Raw genomic sequence first — 18,282 nt, 5'->3', positions numbered from 1 at the left:
GGAAATATTCTTATCCCCAAATTTCCAGGAACTTAATTTTACAAAGCACAAAAAAGTTCACAATCATCTGCATCAGCCAATTAGAACAGAAACTATTTCATTGCTTAATATATTTAATCTCCATAAACTTACTCTGAAAGACATTTCTATATTTTCACCTCCCCAGATTTCCATTTCTTCATCATAACTTCCAATATACTCAAAATATTCTTTTGATATGGAAAAAAGGCCTCCTGCAAAAGTAGGTGTTCTGAAAGATAATCCATCATCAAACTGTTACAAAAACTAAACAAGATAAAATAGCCTATTTTAAGAATTGAATCAAATTTACAAATTAAGGAGTTATTATAATTTCCATACTTCTACATAGATTAACAAAAACTAAAAATGCTGTTTTCAAAATCAAGTCAGGGTTGGGAAAGCACTTTAGGTGTTCTCTCCCAACACAGCGTGTCCTCATAAACATGCTTAAAGATTCTTAAGGAATGATTTATAAGGAAGACATAAGATTACATTTATTTTGTTAAATTTTGCTTCCTAGTCAGTAATATCACATGTACATACATAAACAAGTTGTGCATAAATAAAAGATTTTTCTGCTCTCTCTACAGAAAATATGTGCATTCTTTGTTAGCATGATTTACCTCAGTAGCAACTGCTCTAAAAGTAGAGTGAATACATGTTCAATGTACGATTTATGGCACAAGTATGAGACTTTGAGAGCAATCATCTTACTTAATCGGGTAGGTTTCATCTTTCCTTCGTTGCTTCTCATGATCAGGAAGTGACTCCCAGCCAAATGAAAGGCTCCAGTCAAAATTTCCACGGTTATGGTTACTTCCATAAGGAGAAGGCTTGTTGAACTCAAATGTGTTCATGTCTATAGACGCAATATCAGGACTCACAACGGCAGTGTAGTTCTCAGCTATTCTGGCCAGCAAAGGTTCTAACCAACCATAGAAACACTCACCTGAGGAATGAGAATTTTAAAGAACTTAATGAAACTACTGAAGGGTTTGATTTTTTCCTCTAGTTATTTTTGGTGAAGCTTTACAGAGAATTAAGAACAACAAAGTCATTTGTATTCCAAACTTTTATATAAGGGAGATTTCTTTTTCCAGATTTGAGGTATAAATGGACAAATTGAAACTCTAGATATTTACGGTGTACAGTGTGAAGTTTTGGCGAATATTTACATTGTGAAATGATCACCACAATCAAGCTAATTAATATATCCATAACCTCATATGGTTATCTTTGTGGGTATATGTGTGTGGTAAGAACATTTAACTTTTACTCAGATATACGTGATTGTTAACTAGAGTCACCATGCTGAGCAAGAGATCAACAGCAGCGGAGGCTTCCTAAAGGCTTCTAGAGCTAAGAATAGGATGAAGAAAGCAAAGCAGGGATCAGAATAGTTAAGACAATTTCTTTATAGATGATTTTTTTCTCCTAGAAAATAAGCAAAACGACGCTGATGAGCATAAAGTTCAGGTGTTTTCCCTTTAAAATGGGCTGTAAACCAAAGATAATGCTTTCCAGGTACATATCACCTACCTCTCACTGTGTTCTGATTTATTTATACTTGTCTCCTCCCCGAGTATGGTACAGTAACTGAAACATTCATTTCCTTAATTGAATCTTAGGATAAAATAAGTCAAGGGATCAGAACACTTTGATTTTCGAAAGGATCAATGTTGTGCAATGGGTAAAGCTGCTGCTTGGAATGCTCGCATCCTATATCAGAATGTACGGGATGGAGTCTCATTCTCTCCTCTCCACTTCTGATTCAGCTTCTTGCTAATGTACACCGAGGGAGGCAGCAGATAATAGCTTGGGTACTTAGGTCCTTGCCATCTAGGTGGGAGACCGGAATGAAGTTCCTGGCTCCCAGCTTTGGTTTGGCCCAATCCTAGCTGTTGAAGGCATTCAGGGAGTGAACCAATGCATGGAAGTTCATTCTGTGTGCGTGTGTGTGTGTGTGTGTGTGTGTGTGTGTTGCTCTGCCTTTCAAATAAGTGAAAATGAATAAACAAACATTGACTAAAGCGACTGAGGGTGGGTATTGTGGTGTAGGTTAAGCTGTTGCTCACATCCCATATCAGAGTTCAGGCTTCAGTCCCGTTTCCTCCACTTCTGATGCAGTTTCTTGCTAATCTGTGTGGGGTGGCAACAGATAACGGCCCACATACTTGGATTCCTGCCATCATGCAGAAGACCCAGAAGGAGTTCCTGGCTCCTAGATTTGGCTTACCCCAACTCTGGCTATTGTGGGCATTTTGGGAATGATCTCTCCCTCTCTCAAATAAGTAAATAAAAACCTCACCCCCCCCCCCAAAATAGTTGGAAAGAACCCATAAAAGCTGCCCCAGTCCTAATGGAAACAAATGAGAGGTTTGGTCATAGGTCAGGCTGTCTCACATATCACATAGTGAGTTCAGATCATGCATGTGCAGTCCCATTGTGGGTTCCCCAGTGGCTGAAAGTGGGCAGTAGTTATGCTCCGGGAGGACCATCAGACATATTTCCTGAGGGAAGAATGCCCAGCCTGACCTTATTGTAATTCTGGACCAGGACAAGGAATACTAGACATTCACCTTTTCTTTCATAAAACATGTCTCTAGGGTTATCTTTTTACCTCTTTTCATTTTTCAATTGCTGGGCATTATCAGTATTGAATATTATGGCTATAAGTAACTAAAAAAAAAAAATCCAAAAGCCCTTCTGTAATAATTAGCAGTTGTTCAAAACTAGTCATTGGGTCACACATAACCCAAGAGCTGGCCAGCTGAAAGTTAAACAGCCATACAAAGAGTGAAACCCATTAAACTAACTGCTCAAAGACTAACATTTATTAATACCTAGAATGCTTATTAATGTTAACTCTAAAAACACTTTCTAAATACTTTAAAAACATTAACCAGAAAAAAAAATATTAAAATACAAAGGGACAAAATCCGATAGCAATAAAAACAAACAGAAACTGACTATGTTAATGGAAGAGATAATCAGAAAATGCTGGGAGCCAGGCACCTTAAGGTGGCATGAAAAAGAGTTTTAAAAAATTTTCAAAACACAACAAAGAACTGAAATATTAAAAATAGAAGTAGCAGTACTAGGAAAAACTTTAATGATCATGTTGATTACATTGAATGTAGGTATCCAGTAACAAGGGCAAAACACCTCTGATTTTTTGGGTTTTTTTTTTTTTTTTGGATTTTGTTTTGACAGAATGAACATCTGTGGAAAATAATATCCCAGGCTAAGAAAACTTGTTGGGAAGCCAGTCACTACATGACGGGAAAGTTGAGGAGATTAAATACTGAGGAGGTAGGAAGTAAAGGAAGTTGCTACACAAAGCTGCTATCTGCTTGGGCTGTCATTGCTAGAACCACCAGTTGAAAATGCTGTTAAAGAAAATGCAATTAGGCACTATAGACAAGGATTCCTTACTTTTTAAATTAGAAGGAGTGGGAGGGAAAAATGCCACAACTAGGTCTCTACATAGATACTTACAGTGAGCATCTAAAAATGTGAGCGTTTCAGCTGTTGCTACCGTTGCTCCTAGCAACCGAGCAGTGATCAGACCTTTTCTCTCTCTTTGTCTGACTATTTTTACTATAGAAAATTGTTTTATATATTCCTCTAGTTTATCATGTAAGTACTCTGTAAGGAAAAAAAATCAGAATTAACTTTCTGAAGGTATTTTCATACATAACATATGAAAGCAAATGAAATGCCAGAGCAGCAATCTCTTCAAGTTCATGATCTTTAACGCTTGCAAATGTTCTTCCAGTGAAAATTTTAAATCTTTATTTTAAATCTTGCCTGGGGGGTAAGGATATGGAAATCATAACTAAAAGTACTATGACATATAACAGTGTAACACATACTTATCTTGTATATTTCAGTTCAACAAATGTCATATGGGGTGAGAAACTTCAAGTGGAGGTCCCCAAGACATAAGAAGAGTCATGTAGGGATGTGAGACCACTGCCTATAGGAGTGAAGTAAAGAGAATTTGGCCAACAAGTATTAAACATTTTTTTAAATTAGTATTTAGATCTGGAAATCTTAAAGAAAAATGTCAAGTATCAAAAAGACTCTGATCAAAATAATTTGGGACCAAAATGTTGAGAAAGGCATGAGTAAGAAACAAAGTCTAGATCTACACAGTTTGGGAACATTTCTACAAAGTCAGTAAAAAAAATTTTGAAAATTTTGGAGTCTTTTATCAGAATTTTTTCCAGTAAATATATGAAAGTAATCATGTAAATCAGGAACAAAGAAACACAGACAAAATTTCAGTAATGGCGTCTGAGAGATCTAATCTCCAATTTTGCTGAGATACATAATATGCAAAAGTTCAAACAGAAGGTGAAAGAAAATCAATCAAATGTTAGTCATGCTTTTAAATAATTTCTTGAGCACCTAGTAAGGTTGTTAAAATGGCACATTGGGGCCAGCGCCGTGGCTCAATAGGCTAATCTTCCGCCTGTGGCGCCGGCACACCAGGTTCTAGTCCCGGTCGGGGCGCCGGATTCTGTCCTGGTTGCCCCTCTTCCAGGCCAGCTCTCTGCTGTGGCCAGGGAGTGCAGTGGAGGATGGCCCAGGTGCTTGGGCCCTGCACCGGCCTGGGAGACCAGGAGAAGTACCTGGCTCCTGCCATCAGATCAGCGTGGTGCGCCGGCTGCAGCATGCCGGCTGCAGCGCGCCGGCTGTGGCGGCCATTGGAGGGTGAACCAACGGCAAAGGAAGACCTTTCTCTCTGTCTCTCTCTCTCACTGTCCACTCTGCCTGTCAAAAAAAAAATAAATAAATAAATTTAAAATGGCACATTGGGGCCTCAGAGAGATCTGAGAATAAGCTGGGGTAGATATTTGCTTTTGCCAAATTTCAGAAGCAAATGTAGACTTTATCTGTGACAAAATACACATCTTTTTTCTGCAAATATGAGTGTTGATGATCTAAAGTTTAAATATTCATAAGTGAGGTAAGAGTTTAGGAATAGACCTTGTGTAAAAACAAACCTAGCTAAACATTGTGCAAAGAGTAATACACTTTCAGATAGCATAAAGCTACATGAAATCAAATACCCTGGGTTGAATTTCTGATGCCGTCACTGTCAGCTGTGAGACACTGGGCAAGTTTTTTTTAATTCTCCTAGTCTGTTTTATCTCTAGGATGGGAATCATAGGACTGACATACTGCAGGAGACTGTTGGGAGGGTAAAACGAGAGACTACTGCCCAGATACAACACTGGAGACAAGGCCTGCTACCTGGTCTCTGCTCCAAAGATCTTGATTATGTTTTGTTATGGGCTTTAATTAACTCTTTTCTTTCCTGATTATCCATATATTTGTGTCTTTTCCCTAAGCAAATTGAAATCAAGGGCCAGTTTCCAGTTAGGCCAATTTACAGCAAGGCGGGACCTATTTTTCACACTGAGGATTCCTTGGAGACCTCTGACTGACTCAATCCAATAAAATAAATGTAACTTTTGCTAAGAAAACTGCTCCAAATCTATTGTTGATTGCTCTAAAATATTATAAAAATAGCCATTTCCTTTGGCCATAGTCATACTTTTCTTATTAAAGGTATACTGCAAAAGAACAAAAATGATATAAGCACATCATAGTATAGCTTACAATACTATAGAGTAAAAAAAAATACAGTTAAGTAAAATGTACATAGCCCATTATTATCATTAAAAACCAACTTTCCATCTCCCTTTCTACCCTTCAAATAAAACAAAAATAAATGTTTATATAAAAATGGAGCTTCAAAGGTAAAATAAACAGGCTAAAACAATATTATGTGAAAACATCAAATTTTAAAACAGGATTTCTGACACAGATATAACTAAATGCTATTGTGCTTATGTAGATAGTGATGAGAAAAGAAAGGGAAAAGACTGTAATATTTGAGACAGGAAGATTATGAGTGAACTCTGATTTACATTCTGATTTTCTTTAATTGTATAATCTTGCTTGCACAGTTAAATGAATATGGTACCTTCAACTGAAGGTTTACTAAAACTAGATCACCATGCTCCTAATGTTCCACTAGCTTAGAAAATCAAGTAAAATAAAGATTATCTGAGAAAAAATGTCTAAGATAAAAGTTTCTTTCTAAGGGACAACATATGAGAATTGTACAGAAATTAATTAGATGTCACTTAAAGTATCAAGGACTGTGATTCAACTAGATAGAAAAAGAAAAAAATGTATAACAAATCAAGCAATAAATAAATCAGCTGATTACCACTGAGTAGTGAAGTATTTGAGTCATGGCAGTAGATGTTCAAATTAGAGACCTATGACATGTTGACTCCAGGGCCCTTCAACTTTCCCATCTGGAGGATAAGTTTGACACCAGGTCAACAATCCTGTGATTTCACCTAGTTACTAACTGAACTTGAGAATATAACAGCAATACACTAAGGTTGTTTAATTTTGAAACCATGGAAACATTTATAATTATATATAGAAACGATGAAATAAATTAAGTCTACAATTTCATGTTTTGAGGCCAGCACTGTGGTGTAGAAGGTTAAGCTTTTGCCTGCAGTACTGGCATCCATGTGGGTGCCGGTTTGAGACTCGGTTGCTCCTCTTCAGATCTAGCTCCCTGCTGATGCACCTGGGAAAACAGTGGAAGATGGCACAAGTGCATGGTCCCCTGCACCCACATGGGAGACCTGAAGAAGCTCCTGGCTCCTGGCTTCGGCCTGGCCCAGTTCCAGCCGTTAGGGCCATTTGGGGAGTGAACCATGGTTGAAAGATCTCTCCTTTTCATTCTCTGTATTTCTGCCTTTCAAATAAATAAAATAAATCTTTTTTTAAAAAAAGAATAAGAAGTTCATGTTTTCATTTATTAACTATTTCTGGAATCTGATAATACCTTACAATGGTTGGAAGGTCACCTAAAAGGCAACATTTTTCTTTTCTCGTGTATATAATTATGTATCTTAAAATTGACAATACTCTGGATTTGATCATAGAATTTATTCTCATTTTACAGTTGAGGAAACAACTAATTTGTGCTAGAGCTAAGATTTGACCTTCAGGAATCTGGCTGCAAACAAAAGTTTATTCAGGAATAAATTACATAATCATGGAAATACTTGGTATCTGTATGGTGTTAAATACCAAAACTTAGAAAACTAGAGTATCTGTCAGATTAGCCTGTGATTCCAATTTAAAGTGTGTAATTTAATATCTCATTAGTAATTTTAGGAGGAAATACATGAAAGAATTTGGCTATCCTAATAGATAATATTGGAATATTTAAAACAGCCAAAATAAAACAGAAAATAATGAAACTTTAGAGATTTTTAGCAATCACTTATATTATTTATTAATTTATGTTATTTATATAACTCACTTAATTTTTAAAATTACTCTAAGGAGTATTTGCTATTTCTGTTTCCTCAGTTCCACACTATACAATTAGTTAATGTACATTCATTTAATTGCCAGTGATTCTTTTTCTTCTTAGTGGCTTATAAACAAACGACATGTAGCTGATGAAATACAGCATTATCTCCATTTGACAATAAAGAATCTGAAGCAAAGAGGTAACATGCCCACGTACACAGCTGTGGTGACCAGATCTGTGAACCAAGTCAAGCAGCCTCCCCTGAGGCTCAAGTCTGTGCTTCCAACCACTGTGCCTTACAGTAAAAGCTTTTCACTGAGGCAGATAAAGTTATGAACAGACAAAGTATGGAAACATACATTTCTGCACTCCAAAAAATCTGAATATAGACATTTTTGGATTCTACTTCCATCTATCATACATACCATTCAAACTATTATATTCAAGCTCTGAGATTGCATATAGACAGTACAATACAACGAGGTAGATTTTGGATGCCACTACATGGATTTGTTGAGCAATCTATTTCGCATGTGCTTCTTACCATCTACACTAGCATCATCCACCAAAATGATTTCCTTCAGCAGTATTGCAGGTGAAGAGTAGAGCACACTGTGGATAGTTCTAAGCAGCGTGGACCATGCTTCATTATGAAAAACTATTATGACACTGGTGGTAGGCAGGGGAGGGCAGCGCTTAAATTTTTGTTCAATACATCTAGAAGTCAAAGAAGTAGAACAGTTATGAACTGCATTACTTTATTTCACAGTTATTCCACTGCTAAAATATCATTATTTAATCTTTATCACTTAAAAAACAACAAATAGTGTCTATGTGGAATGATATTAATTAAATATACAGAGAAGAGATCAAAACAAATTTCTTACAAGTAGGTTGTTCACCCAAGAATCATGTCCATTGACATGGATATCATGTCAAGGATTACAACATGTTATTGAAACCTTTTTCCATAATATAATTTTAAATACAAACAAGATTTTATACAATGAATGTAAGCTGCAAGACATATAAAAATGACTAATACTTAGAGTTGCTCAAATAAAAATCCATTTTTCTCCTGTCTTTCAGAAGTCATCCACTTTTTCATTTCCAATTTTAAAACACTGTGCAATGTTATTAAACACTCATTTTTGTGGAGGTCATCTTAAATTAGATCTGTTCTTCAGTATGTGATATATGATGCCACATTCTGTAATAAAGATTTTGCTCTAATAATCTATAGTTTAGTTAAATAAGATCCAGCAATTCAGAATTTTCTTTAGGGGCCAGCGCTGTGATATAGCGGCTAAAGCCGCTGCCTGCAGTACCAGAATCCCAAGTGGCCACCGGTTCAAGTCCCAGCTGCTCCACATCTGATCCTGCTCTCTGCTATGGGCTGGGAAAGCAGTAGAAGACGGCTCAAGTCCTTGGGCCCCTGCACCCACATGGGAGACCCAGAAGAAGCTCATGGCTCCTGGCTTCAGATCAGCCCAGCTCCGGTTGTTGCAGCCAATTAGGGAGTGAACCAGCGGATGGAAGACCTCTCTCTCTCTCTCTCTGCATCTCCTTCTCTCTGTGTGTAACTGACTTTCAAATAAATAAATAAATCTTCAAAAAATTTTCCTTTAAATAATATTTATATCTCCCCTCTAGTCCTTTACCCTAGAGGTTAAGACGCCTGTATACCTTGGTTTGATTCCCAACTCCAGTTCCTGACTCCAACTTCCTGCTAACACATAGCCTGAGAGGTGATAATGGATCAAAGAAATGGGTCCTGTCACCCACGTGGATAGTGTGCTTGGTTCTGGCTTTGGCCCTGGCAGAGTCTCAGCACTCGTAGGTATTTAGGGAGTGAATCTCTCAAATAAAATTTTAAATAGAAAAAAAATGTATAAATTTAGAATAAAGGTCTAAATCCATTTTAAAAGTCTTGTGTTTCTGCCACCAGCTACAACACTGAGGGGAACAGGTAGAGATCCTTGATTCTTGACTGATTAGTGGTGCTATGCATTAGCTAAAGACATTAACTATAGGTTGATCTCAAATTAATTTTATGAAAGTATCTTCCTCAATGAAAACAATCTACATATTAAGCTGCTGGGTTCGAGGGGGTCTATACAGTCTCCTGCTTTTGTGACTCTAGATGTGGGGATGATCACAGTTCTCACTCTACAGGGTTAAGCTAAGAATCAATTAAAATAACATACAGGAGAGAGCCCCAAAATATCAGGACAGGACATAAAGTAAACCATATGTTTTCTATGCAACAAACAAATAAAGCAACTGTATCTCTAAGGTCACTGAAAAGCCATAAGCAGGCCAGCGCTGTGGCATAGTGGTAAAGCCACTGCCTGCAGTGCCAACATCCCATAGGGACACCGGTTCAAAACCCAGCTGCTGCACTTCTGACCCGGCTCTCTGCATATTGGCCTGGGAAAGCAGTGGGCCCCCGAACCTGCATGGGAGACCCAGATGAAGCTTCTGGTTCCTGTATTCGGACTGGCTCAGCTCCAGCCATTATGGCCATCTGGGGAGGGAACCAGTGTATGGAAGACACGTCTCTCCTTCTCTTCCATACTCCCTCTCTCCCTCTCTCTCTCCCCCTGCCTCTACCTCTCCGTAACTCTGTCTTTCAAATAAACAAATAAATCTTAAAAAAAAAAAAAAAACCGCTGTACCATTTTGGACAACAGATTATAATACCTTCCCAGCCAGTCCAAAGGCACTATAAATACAACATGTGAACAAATAGTGCTGTTCAAACCCAAAGATAAGGAAGCAAATCATCCACTCAGGGAGATAAGAGCCTAATATACTTCAGTTGCTCTGAAAGGGCAATTGTGGCCCCCAGTGTCATATGAGGGGAAAGCCACCCTAAAAAAGATCTACAAACTCTCTCATTCATTACTTTCACAACCATGCCTCAAGAGGAATAGCTTGTCATGCCTTAGCTCCATTTTTAGCAGGAAGTCTTCAGGATGGAAATGTAGTGACAAAAAGTGTATCAGATTAGAGATAAAATATCAAGATAAGGTGTCAACAACACTAAGTGGGAAAAGGGGAGGGTGACTCTGGGTGAAAGTGGCTTTGTTCTCTAATGCCTTCATGATTTCAGAGTGCAACACAGATGCGTGGTCAGAGGGAAATCATCACATTCTTCCTCACTGAGGCAGAGGGCAAATTATTTGTTCTAAATTAAATTTTTGTATAAAGCATCAACTAAAAATAAAGTTCAACACTTATGTGGATTCATACATTTAAGTACATTCGAATCATATTTATACATATATATACATAAAAGCTTATATTGTAATACATAATGGTATAGAAACCAATGTAAATTATAAATAAAAATTATGAAAAACTTTATAATATAGTATTTCCTTTTGGAAGAAAAAAGAGAGAAATCTCATGAAATATCATCTTATAAGCAGTTGGGGGAGGAGTGGGAATTTATGATTAAATTTTTTTCTATGTTTGTCACTTAGTTAATGAATACAGTATTTATCAAGAATTACTAACAGGTTTTGAAGACTTGAGATAAAAAACTACATAAAAGTTCACACTAATAAAATGTTATCACTTTAATCTTTCAGGGTTTCTCTGCAGTTTAAATTAGGGAAAACTATTTGCTTAACTGATAGCAGCTAATATCAGTTAAAAGTGTCATGTTACACATTAATGCAAATGATGAAATTTCACAGTATGATCTTACAAATTCTATTTATTTTTAAACACACTAAATCTATAGTTTAAAAATTATTTCAAGCTATTTTAAAATATTGCAATTAAAATAACTTGCCAAATTGACTGTATATTTCTAGTCAAACCATTTGAAAAAACTAATTTATAGACACACTTAAATTATTAATCACATGCCCATATGGTTTCGGAAGACATTAGATCTAATACTTATATTGAGTATGAAAGAAAGACTAGCAATTCTTCAGAAAATGTATTCCTTTGTGATACAGGTTACAATCAAAGTAAACAATCAAATTTTTATCACATCAGCAAAATACTACTCAAAGTAATCTACAATTAAATCTTCAGCTCTAATAAAAATATACTTAATACACTTAGTTGTTTTTCACTTCTTAAGGATTTACATTGTTGAAAACTACCACATCTTCTTAATGCTATATGGTGAGGAGGGGGAGAGCTCACCTTGAGCTAACAGTGGTTTGTCCTGTCAAAGAATCAACATGATTACTGATTTCTGGGACTGCTTTTCAGTCAAGACCTCACTCCAAATCAATAAAGTGAAATGTTTTGTTCAAATCTCTTAACATACAAAAGAAACTATACAACATGGTAACAGGGAGAATATATTATAGATATCATTTCTTCACATATTTATTTAAAAATGAGGGGTGGGCATTCGGCACAGTAGCTTAACTCACAGCTTCAGACATCCACAATCCATATTGGAGTGCCTGGTTGAAGTCCCAGCTACTCCACTTCTGATCCATCTTCCTGCTGATGTATATCCTGGACACAGCAGATGATGGTTCAAGTACTTGGGTCCCTAACATCCATGTGGCTGATCTAGATGCAATTCTCGTATCCTGCTTCAGCCAGGCACAATTCTGGATATTGTGGGCATTTGGGGAGTGAGCTAGGGGAAGAAAGATGTAGTTCTCTCTCCTCTCTCTATTTCTGTCTCTGTCTCTCTTGCTCTCACTCTTTCACTCTCTTCCTTTCAAATAAAATGAAATACATTAAAAGTTTAAAAGCTAATGATGAGAAGCAACAGACATTTAGCCTGTTAAGACACCAAATCCCACACTGGAATGCCTGGGTTCAATTCCAGGATCTGGCTCCTGACTCCAACTTCCTGCTATGGTAGAACCTGGGAAGCAGTGGTGGTGGCTTAAGTACTATGGGTTTCTGCCACCCACATGGGAGGAGAGATTGAATTCCTGGCTTCTAGACTCAGCCCTGACCCAGGTTCAAGGCTATTTGCAGGCATTCAGGATAGTGAATCAGGGAAGGGAAACACCATCTATCTCTCTCAAATAAATATTTTTAAAAAACAATAAGCAAGACCATGGATGACATGGGTTAGAACACAGGAACAGAAGTCAACATAACTTCTACATTAAGGGAGTAATAAATTTTTTGCAGGCATTAGCAATTTAGAACAATCTGAGTGAAGCAATATAGCACAGCCTACAAACTTCCCTTTCTTCAGGTTCTCTGCCAAAGGTACTTCTGTTGTAACCAGAAAGCAAAATATGTAGGAATTGTTTGCCTATCCCGTGCTCTCAAAATTCTACCAAGGGCTTAAAAGTGTTAGAATTTGGGGCCAGTGTTGTGACTTGCAAGTAAAGCCACCACCTATGATGTTGACATCCTACATGGGTGCAGGCTCAAATCCCAGTTAGTACATTTCCAATCCAGCTCTCTGCTAATGGCCTAGGAAAAGCAGCAAAGGGTGACCCACAAGCTTAAGCCCCTGACACCCATGCGGGAGGCCCAGAACAAGCTCCTGGCTCCTGGCTTCAGCCAGCCCAGCCCAGCTCAACCCAGCCCTGTCCATTGTGACCATGTCAGGAGTCAACCAGCAGCTGGAAGACCAATCAATCTCTCTCTAAGTCTGACTTTCAAATAAATAAATCTTTTTTTTTTTTTAAAGTGCTGGCATCATTTTAACCACTGCAGTCCAAATATAGGATTTGAACATTGCCTCACAGAAAACAACAGCTATAAATGGATAAAGAGACAACATAACAGAAACTGGGGGGAAATATTAACCAAAATACTGAATACTATAGGCAAGCACGTAAACCAAGTGACTCAACAAAAAAGAACATTGGCCTCTCCAGTAGCCAATGGGAGGCAATTCCACAGATATGAGAACTTAATTAGCAAAACTCTAAAGTCATAGTGGGGATATTAATTGTAACAATAGTTTCCCTTAAGAGAAAGCTTACAAATCATAGGGAATGTAGCCAGAGTCTTTGACTTAGCTAGAAAACCCATAGACTACTATCATCTCACAGTGTTACAATCTTGGCATATTTTTTTAACATTTCTATTCTATAGCAACAGGTAAAGAGACAAAACAATTCCTCCTCTATCCTTCTACATTTCCCATAAAAGAACTGTCCAATGTTTCCTCCGAAACAGATGAGAAAACTGCAGCATTTAAAAATAAAGCATTTCCTTGTGGAGAGGCATTTGATATAGAATTCCAATTTTCTAATATCTAAGCTAACAACTTTTCACATCTGTACTGCTTCATCAAGCACAGACATGGACATCTAGGCACAACAATGATAAGCAATAAATAAATAACAGAGATTGAAAAAAAACAGCATTTGCTGATTTTCTGCCTTAGAACGGCTAAAGAACAAGCAACTTCCTTAGCAAATGCTTCTCCCCCTGCAAACCCTGGTGACAGTTAACAATAAATATTACTCAACATACTCAGGAGGTCGAGTGTCTGGTCCAAGATCTCGATGTAAAGAAATCCTGTCACTTGCAAAAGCGTTGAAACAGTGTTTTTTTTCTCCACGTTCTTTTTCCTTCTGCTCTTCCATACTTAAATTGGTTGTTTTGAAGGCTTTGCCAGAAGCACCAGGTGCATTGGAATCCTGAGGTGGGCGGTCCAGAACAGGTTTCAACTCTGCGGCTGTATAATACCCTTGCAAACAGGGTCTCTCACCAATGTCAATGTTTTGCCTGACAGGTGCTCCTATTTGCATTTTTGGCATTACATCTTTAATATTGTTTACAGCTTCTATCATTAAATTAAACATTTTGTTTTTGTTTTTCATGTTTCTTTCCATTCTTGATTCCTCTTTGGAATACTGAACACTTACTTCTCTTTGAATTAAAATCAAAACTATTACAAAGATAAAAATTACTGCACCAAATTTCCAGAACTTTTTATGATAATGTCTTTTAATGTGTAATTTCACTAGGCGCTTTAGGTGAGCCATTCTGACATTAAAATCTTGTCACCTGACAAATAACAGTTATGATTTCCTCTGTTACTTATCTTTTTTATCATAGATTTGCTGGCAAGAAGATTTCTTTAACTGGTAAAACCTATAAACAGAAATGATAGATTGTATCAATAGCTATTCATTCATACAGGCATGGTTTAATCCATTCATTCAACCAACAACTGAACATAAAATACAATGTACTATTATGATTAACAAGAACACAAAGACACTTTGCTCTCAAGAACATTACACTTTTGGAAGAAAAAATAGCTATAATTAACTATAATCTGTTTGGTTTGCAAAATGTCAAGGATTTTTCTCCAGTAGAAAACATTTTTCTATAACCCTGGCTAATGTCTACACTATGATATGCACAAAACTATTTTCTGTAAAATATTTTGAGTTTTTAAAAATAAGTTTTACTTGGTAACTAAGGAAAAATCTTCATTAAACATACTTTTAAAAAGGGGGCAGCCACAGAAAGCAAGTACACTGACAGGGGCCATCACATCCCTCTAAAGAGGTGGCCTTCATTTTATGTTTGCCCTCAATATATGAACCGCTACTCCAACTAATCCAATTAAAATAATAAAGCAGCTACATAAATAAGTAAACTAGCATTCACTTGATAGTACTTGTGACTACTGACAGACCCATGACAAGAAAATCAAGAGCATCCAATTAGTTCTTATACAAATGCTATTTTCAATAGCTCATACAAATATAAAATCTAATAGCAAGAAGAAAATGCATTAGCTTTACCTGAAGTGTCTCTGAGTCTCTAGGGTTAAAAAAGCAGAATTTGACTTGATGAACCAAACCAGAACTCTGCTTGCAATTGACTCTAAGAATGGAGCAATAAGTTTCTGAACCCAAATTTGAGACACCAGGAGCAAAAAAAGGACAAAAAAATGGTGCACTAATGACAACATGAATCAGTGAACACTGACTTTCTTCATGATGCTGATGCTTTAATAATATCATGTGAAGGGGTTTTAATACACAACTGCATATCATGCATCATTACATTCAAGTAGCTGGCAGAGGTAAAGACTGAAAAATGCCTGTTCTCACTGAACCCTTGATATATTTGAAAGCAAATGTCGTTTACAACAATGAAAATTAACTCTGACACATTATTCAGCTTCTCTTCCAAAGTTATCAGAAGTTGAAAATAAGAAAAGCAAGTTCTAAGATGAATAATCTGGCCTTTGGCATGAAATTTTAAGTTGAATAAACAAAACAGGCAGCAGTTAGCTCTATATACTATTTCTAAGGTGACCTCATATTTTCAGTATGGAATGCACACTTTTGCCCCTAAAAATAACTCAATTATGATGTTGCCCATGATGTTGTAATATTTCTTAAGTGTTGCTTAGGAACTTTATGTAAAGAACAATATGATCCTTTTTCCTATTTCATTTGAAGACTTATGTAAAGAGTTGCAGAATCACACACTTACAGCTGGGTCAAATGTTGTGCTAGGCCATGGATACAGAATTAAAGACAGCCCCTTAGCTTCCAGAAGCAGACCAGTATGTAATATGGTGAATCAACAGGCAACCACAAAGCAGCGTCCTTGAGCTATGCTAGGAGACTATGAAAGTAGCATGAAAGAACAGCTAGGAAACAAGTCCCATCAGCAGCAAGAAGACATGCTATGAAAAATCTCCACAAATGATACTGTTGAGCAGAATCTTCAGGATAAGCAAATTTCAGGCAGGTAGACAAGACAGAGAAGAGAGAAGGAATGTCAGAGGCAAAGGCAGAGAAGGAAGACAAGACAAGGTCAGTCCTTGAGTAAGGCACAAGTAAGGGAATGGTGGTGGAGGCTAAGAGGTCAGTAAAAGACCCACTCATGAAAAGCCTATTGTATATCTGCAAGTGAATTCAGAATTTACAAATTTGGTTCCAAATGGATGAACTGCAAAGAACTTAATGAGTTTGAGGAAAGATAATTAAATTTACGTTTTAGAAAAATCATAGGCTTCTCAGCCCCAGTCAAGGTGAATATACTAAAGAGAAGAGAGCTACTAGGATGGAGAAGAACGATTCAACACAGTCTAGGAAACAGAAGCAAACAACAGAACTTGACAAGAAAAATGGAAGAATGGGAGATGAGTCAGTAAACTGATGACATTTAAAAAGTAATAGGAACAATATTGGTTGAGTCTTAGATTTGAGATGCTAATGGGATTTCCAAAGAGAATTTCCATTCTATACACACACACACACACAAAACTATAACTATAAATCAGGGAAAAGCTCTGTGCTAGAGATAAAAATTTGATAATTAGTCTCAGTACAAAAGATTTCACCAGCAGAGTATACAAAAAGGTCAGAGAAACACATTTATAGGGGGAGGAAATGAGAGACACTAGAAAGACCATTCTTTTTTTTTTTTTTTTTTTTTTTTTTAAGATTTATTTATTGGGGCCAGTGCCGTGGCACAGGTTAATCCTCCGCCTGTGGCACCGGCATCTCATATGGGTGCCAGTTCTAGTCCTGGCTGCTCCTCTTCCAATCCAGCTCTCTGCTATGGCCTGGGAAAGCAGTGAAGGATGACCCAAGTGCTTGGGCCCCTGCACCCACCTGGGAGACCTGGAAGAGACTCCTGGCTCTTGGCTTCAGATTGGCACAGCTCTGGCTGTTGGGGCCATTTGGGGAGTGAATCAACAGAAGGAAGACCTCTCTGTCTCTTCCTTACTGTCTGTAACTCTGCCTCTCAAATAAATGAATCTTTTTTTTTTTTTTTTTTTTTTTTTTTTTTTGAGAGGCAGTTACAGAGAGGGAGAGAGAGATAATCTTCCATACACTGGTTCACTCCCCAAATGGTTGCAATAGCCAGAGCTGGGCTAATCCAAAGCCAGGAGCCAGGAGCTTCTTCCAAGTCCCTCACATGGGTGCAGGGGCCCAAGCACTTAGGCCATCCTCCACTGCTTTCCCAGGCCATAGCAGAGAGCTGGATCAGAAGAGGAGCAGCTGGGACTTGAACTAGCAGCCACATAGGACGCTGGAATTGCAGGTGGCAGCTTTACCTGCTGTGCCACAGCGCCTGCCCCGAGACCAGTCTTTGTTTTATTCTGGGACCAGGCAGTGGAGAATAAGAAAACAAAACAAACAGAAGAAATAAGGTATCCATGTCAGGTGGAGGTAGATTTTGCAATCTTCATGCTATTCTTCAGAGATATTTATTGACAATTGGTTGATCATTAAAAAGTAAACATCAAGAAATCTTGTCCAATAGGCTTTACTATAAAAGCAGAAATAAACCTTGGCAGAGGGAAACAGCAGTCCTGCCCCCCAAATCCTAGGGCTTAGGATTCAGAGAACCTTTAGACACAGGGCAGTAACCCAGTCTAAGAGATGCTAGGAAGATAAGAACAGGCCAACTGTTGGGATCCCACATTACAATAGTTCCCAGCCTGTGAGATCAACTTGATCAACTCTAACTGCAGCTTGATAGAAGATTTTAATCAACCTACACATACTCTTCTTTCTTTCCCAGATGGAACCACAAGACATCTCCTTCCCCAGTGCTATCCACTAATACTAGATTCCTCAGTGCCAAAGATAGGACAGATGAGGAATTTCAGAAGGATTGAGCTGGCCTCAACATATTTTAACAGGACACAGAACAAGAAAAAGAACAGGAAAAACACAGAGTAGGAAGAGTTAAGATTTTTGTACAGTAGTGATGGCTTTCCTAAAACATTTATGCCAGAAGTCATATATATGGCCAGGGTGGAGAATTTTAAAAAAGGGAAGAATGAAGCACTTGGAAGAGAGTTATTTCTCTCTTTTAGCGATAAATCATAAAGTAGAGCAGTTCTTCATCAATAGGGCAGTAATTCTCCCATTGGTGTGTGTGGGAATGTGTATCTACCTCAGGAATCACTCAATTAGTAGCTTTTAGTTTAGAATACCTCTAACAAGGGAGTC

General features: G+C 37.6%; 1 protein-coding gene across 3 annotated transcripts in view; it reads right to left on the bottom strand.

The window, feature by feature from the left end:
* GALNT3 (polypeptide N-acetylgalactosaminyltransferase 3) overlaps positions 1-18,282 on the bottom strand; it is a 54,813-nt gene that overhangs the window by 14,232 nt on the left and 22,299 nt on the right. For all 3 annotated transcript variants that reach the window (XR_016231525.1, XM_002712246.6, XM_008258695.5), the window contains 5 exons: positions 13,817-14,440; positions 7,929-8,101; positions 3,520-3,669; positions 736-970; positions 133-250 (listed from right to left, as the gene is read on the bottom strand). Coding sequence is in view for 2 of the 3 variants with exons in the window: in XM_002712246.6 (XP_002712292.3) it covers positions 133-250; positions 736-970; positions 3,520-3,669; positions 7,929-8,101; positions 13,817-14,331 (1,191 nt within the window). In the remaining variant the exon portion in view is untranslated. The remainder of the gene's footprint in view (positions 1-132; positions 251-735; positions 971-3,519; positions 3,670-7,928; positions 8,102-13,816; positions 14,441-18,282) is intronic.

This window comes from Oryctolagus cuniculus, chromosome 3 (assembly GCF_051225735.1).
Source record: "Oryctolagus cuniculus isolate XC-2025 breed Fujian yellow rabbit chromosome 3, ASM5122573v1, whole genome shotgun sequence".
Classification (NCBI taxonomy): Eukaryota; Metazoa; Chordata; class Mammalia; order Lagomorpha; family Leporidae; genus Oryctolagus; species Oryctolagus cuniculus.
This window is presented reverse-complemented; position numbering and strand designations above follow the sequence as displayed.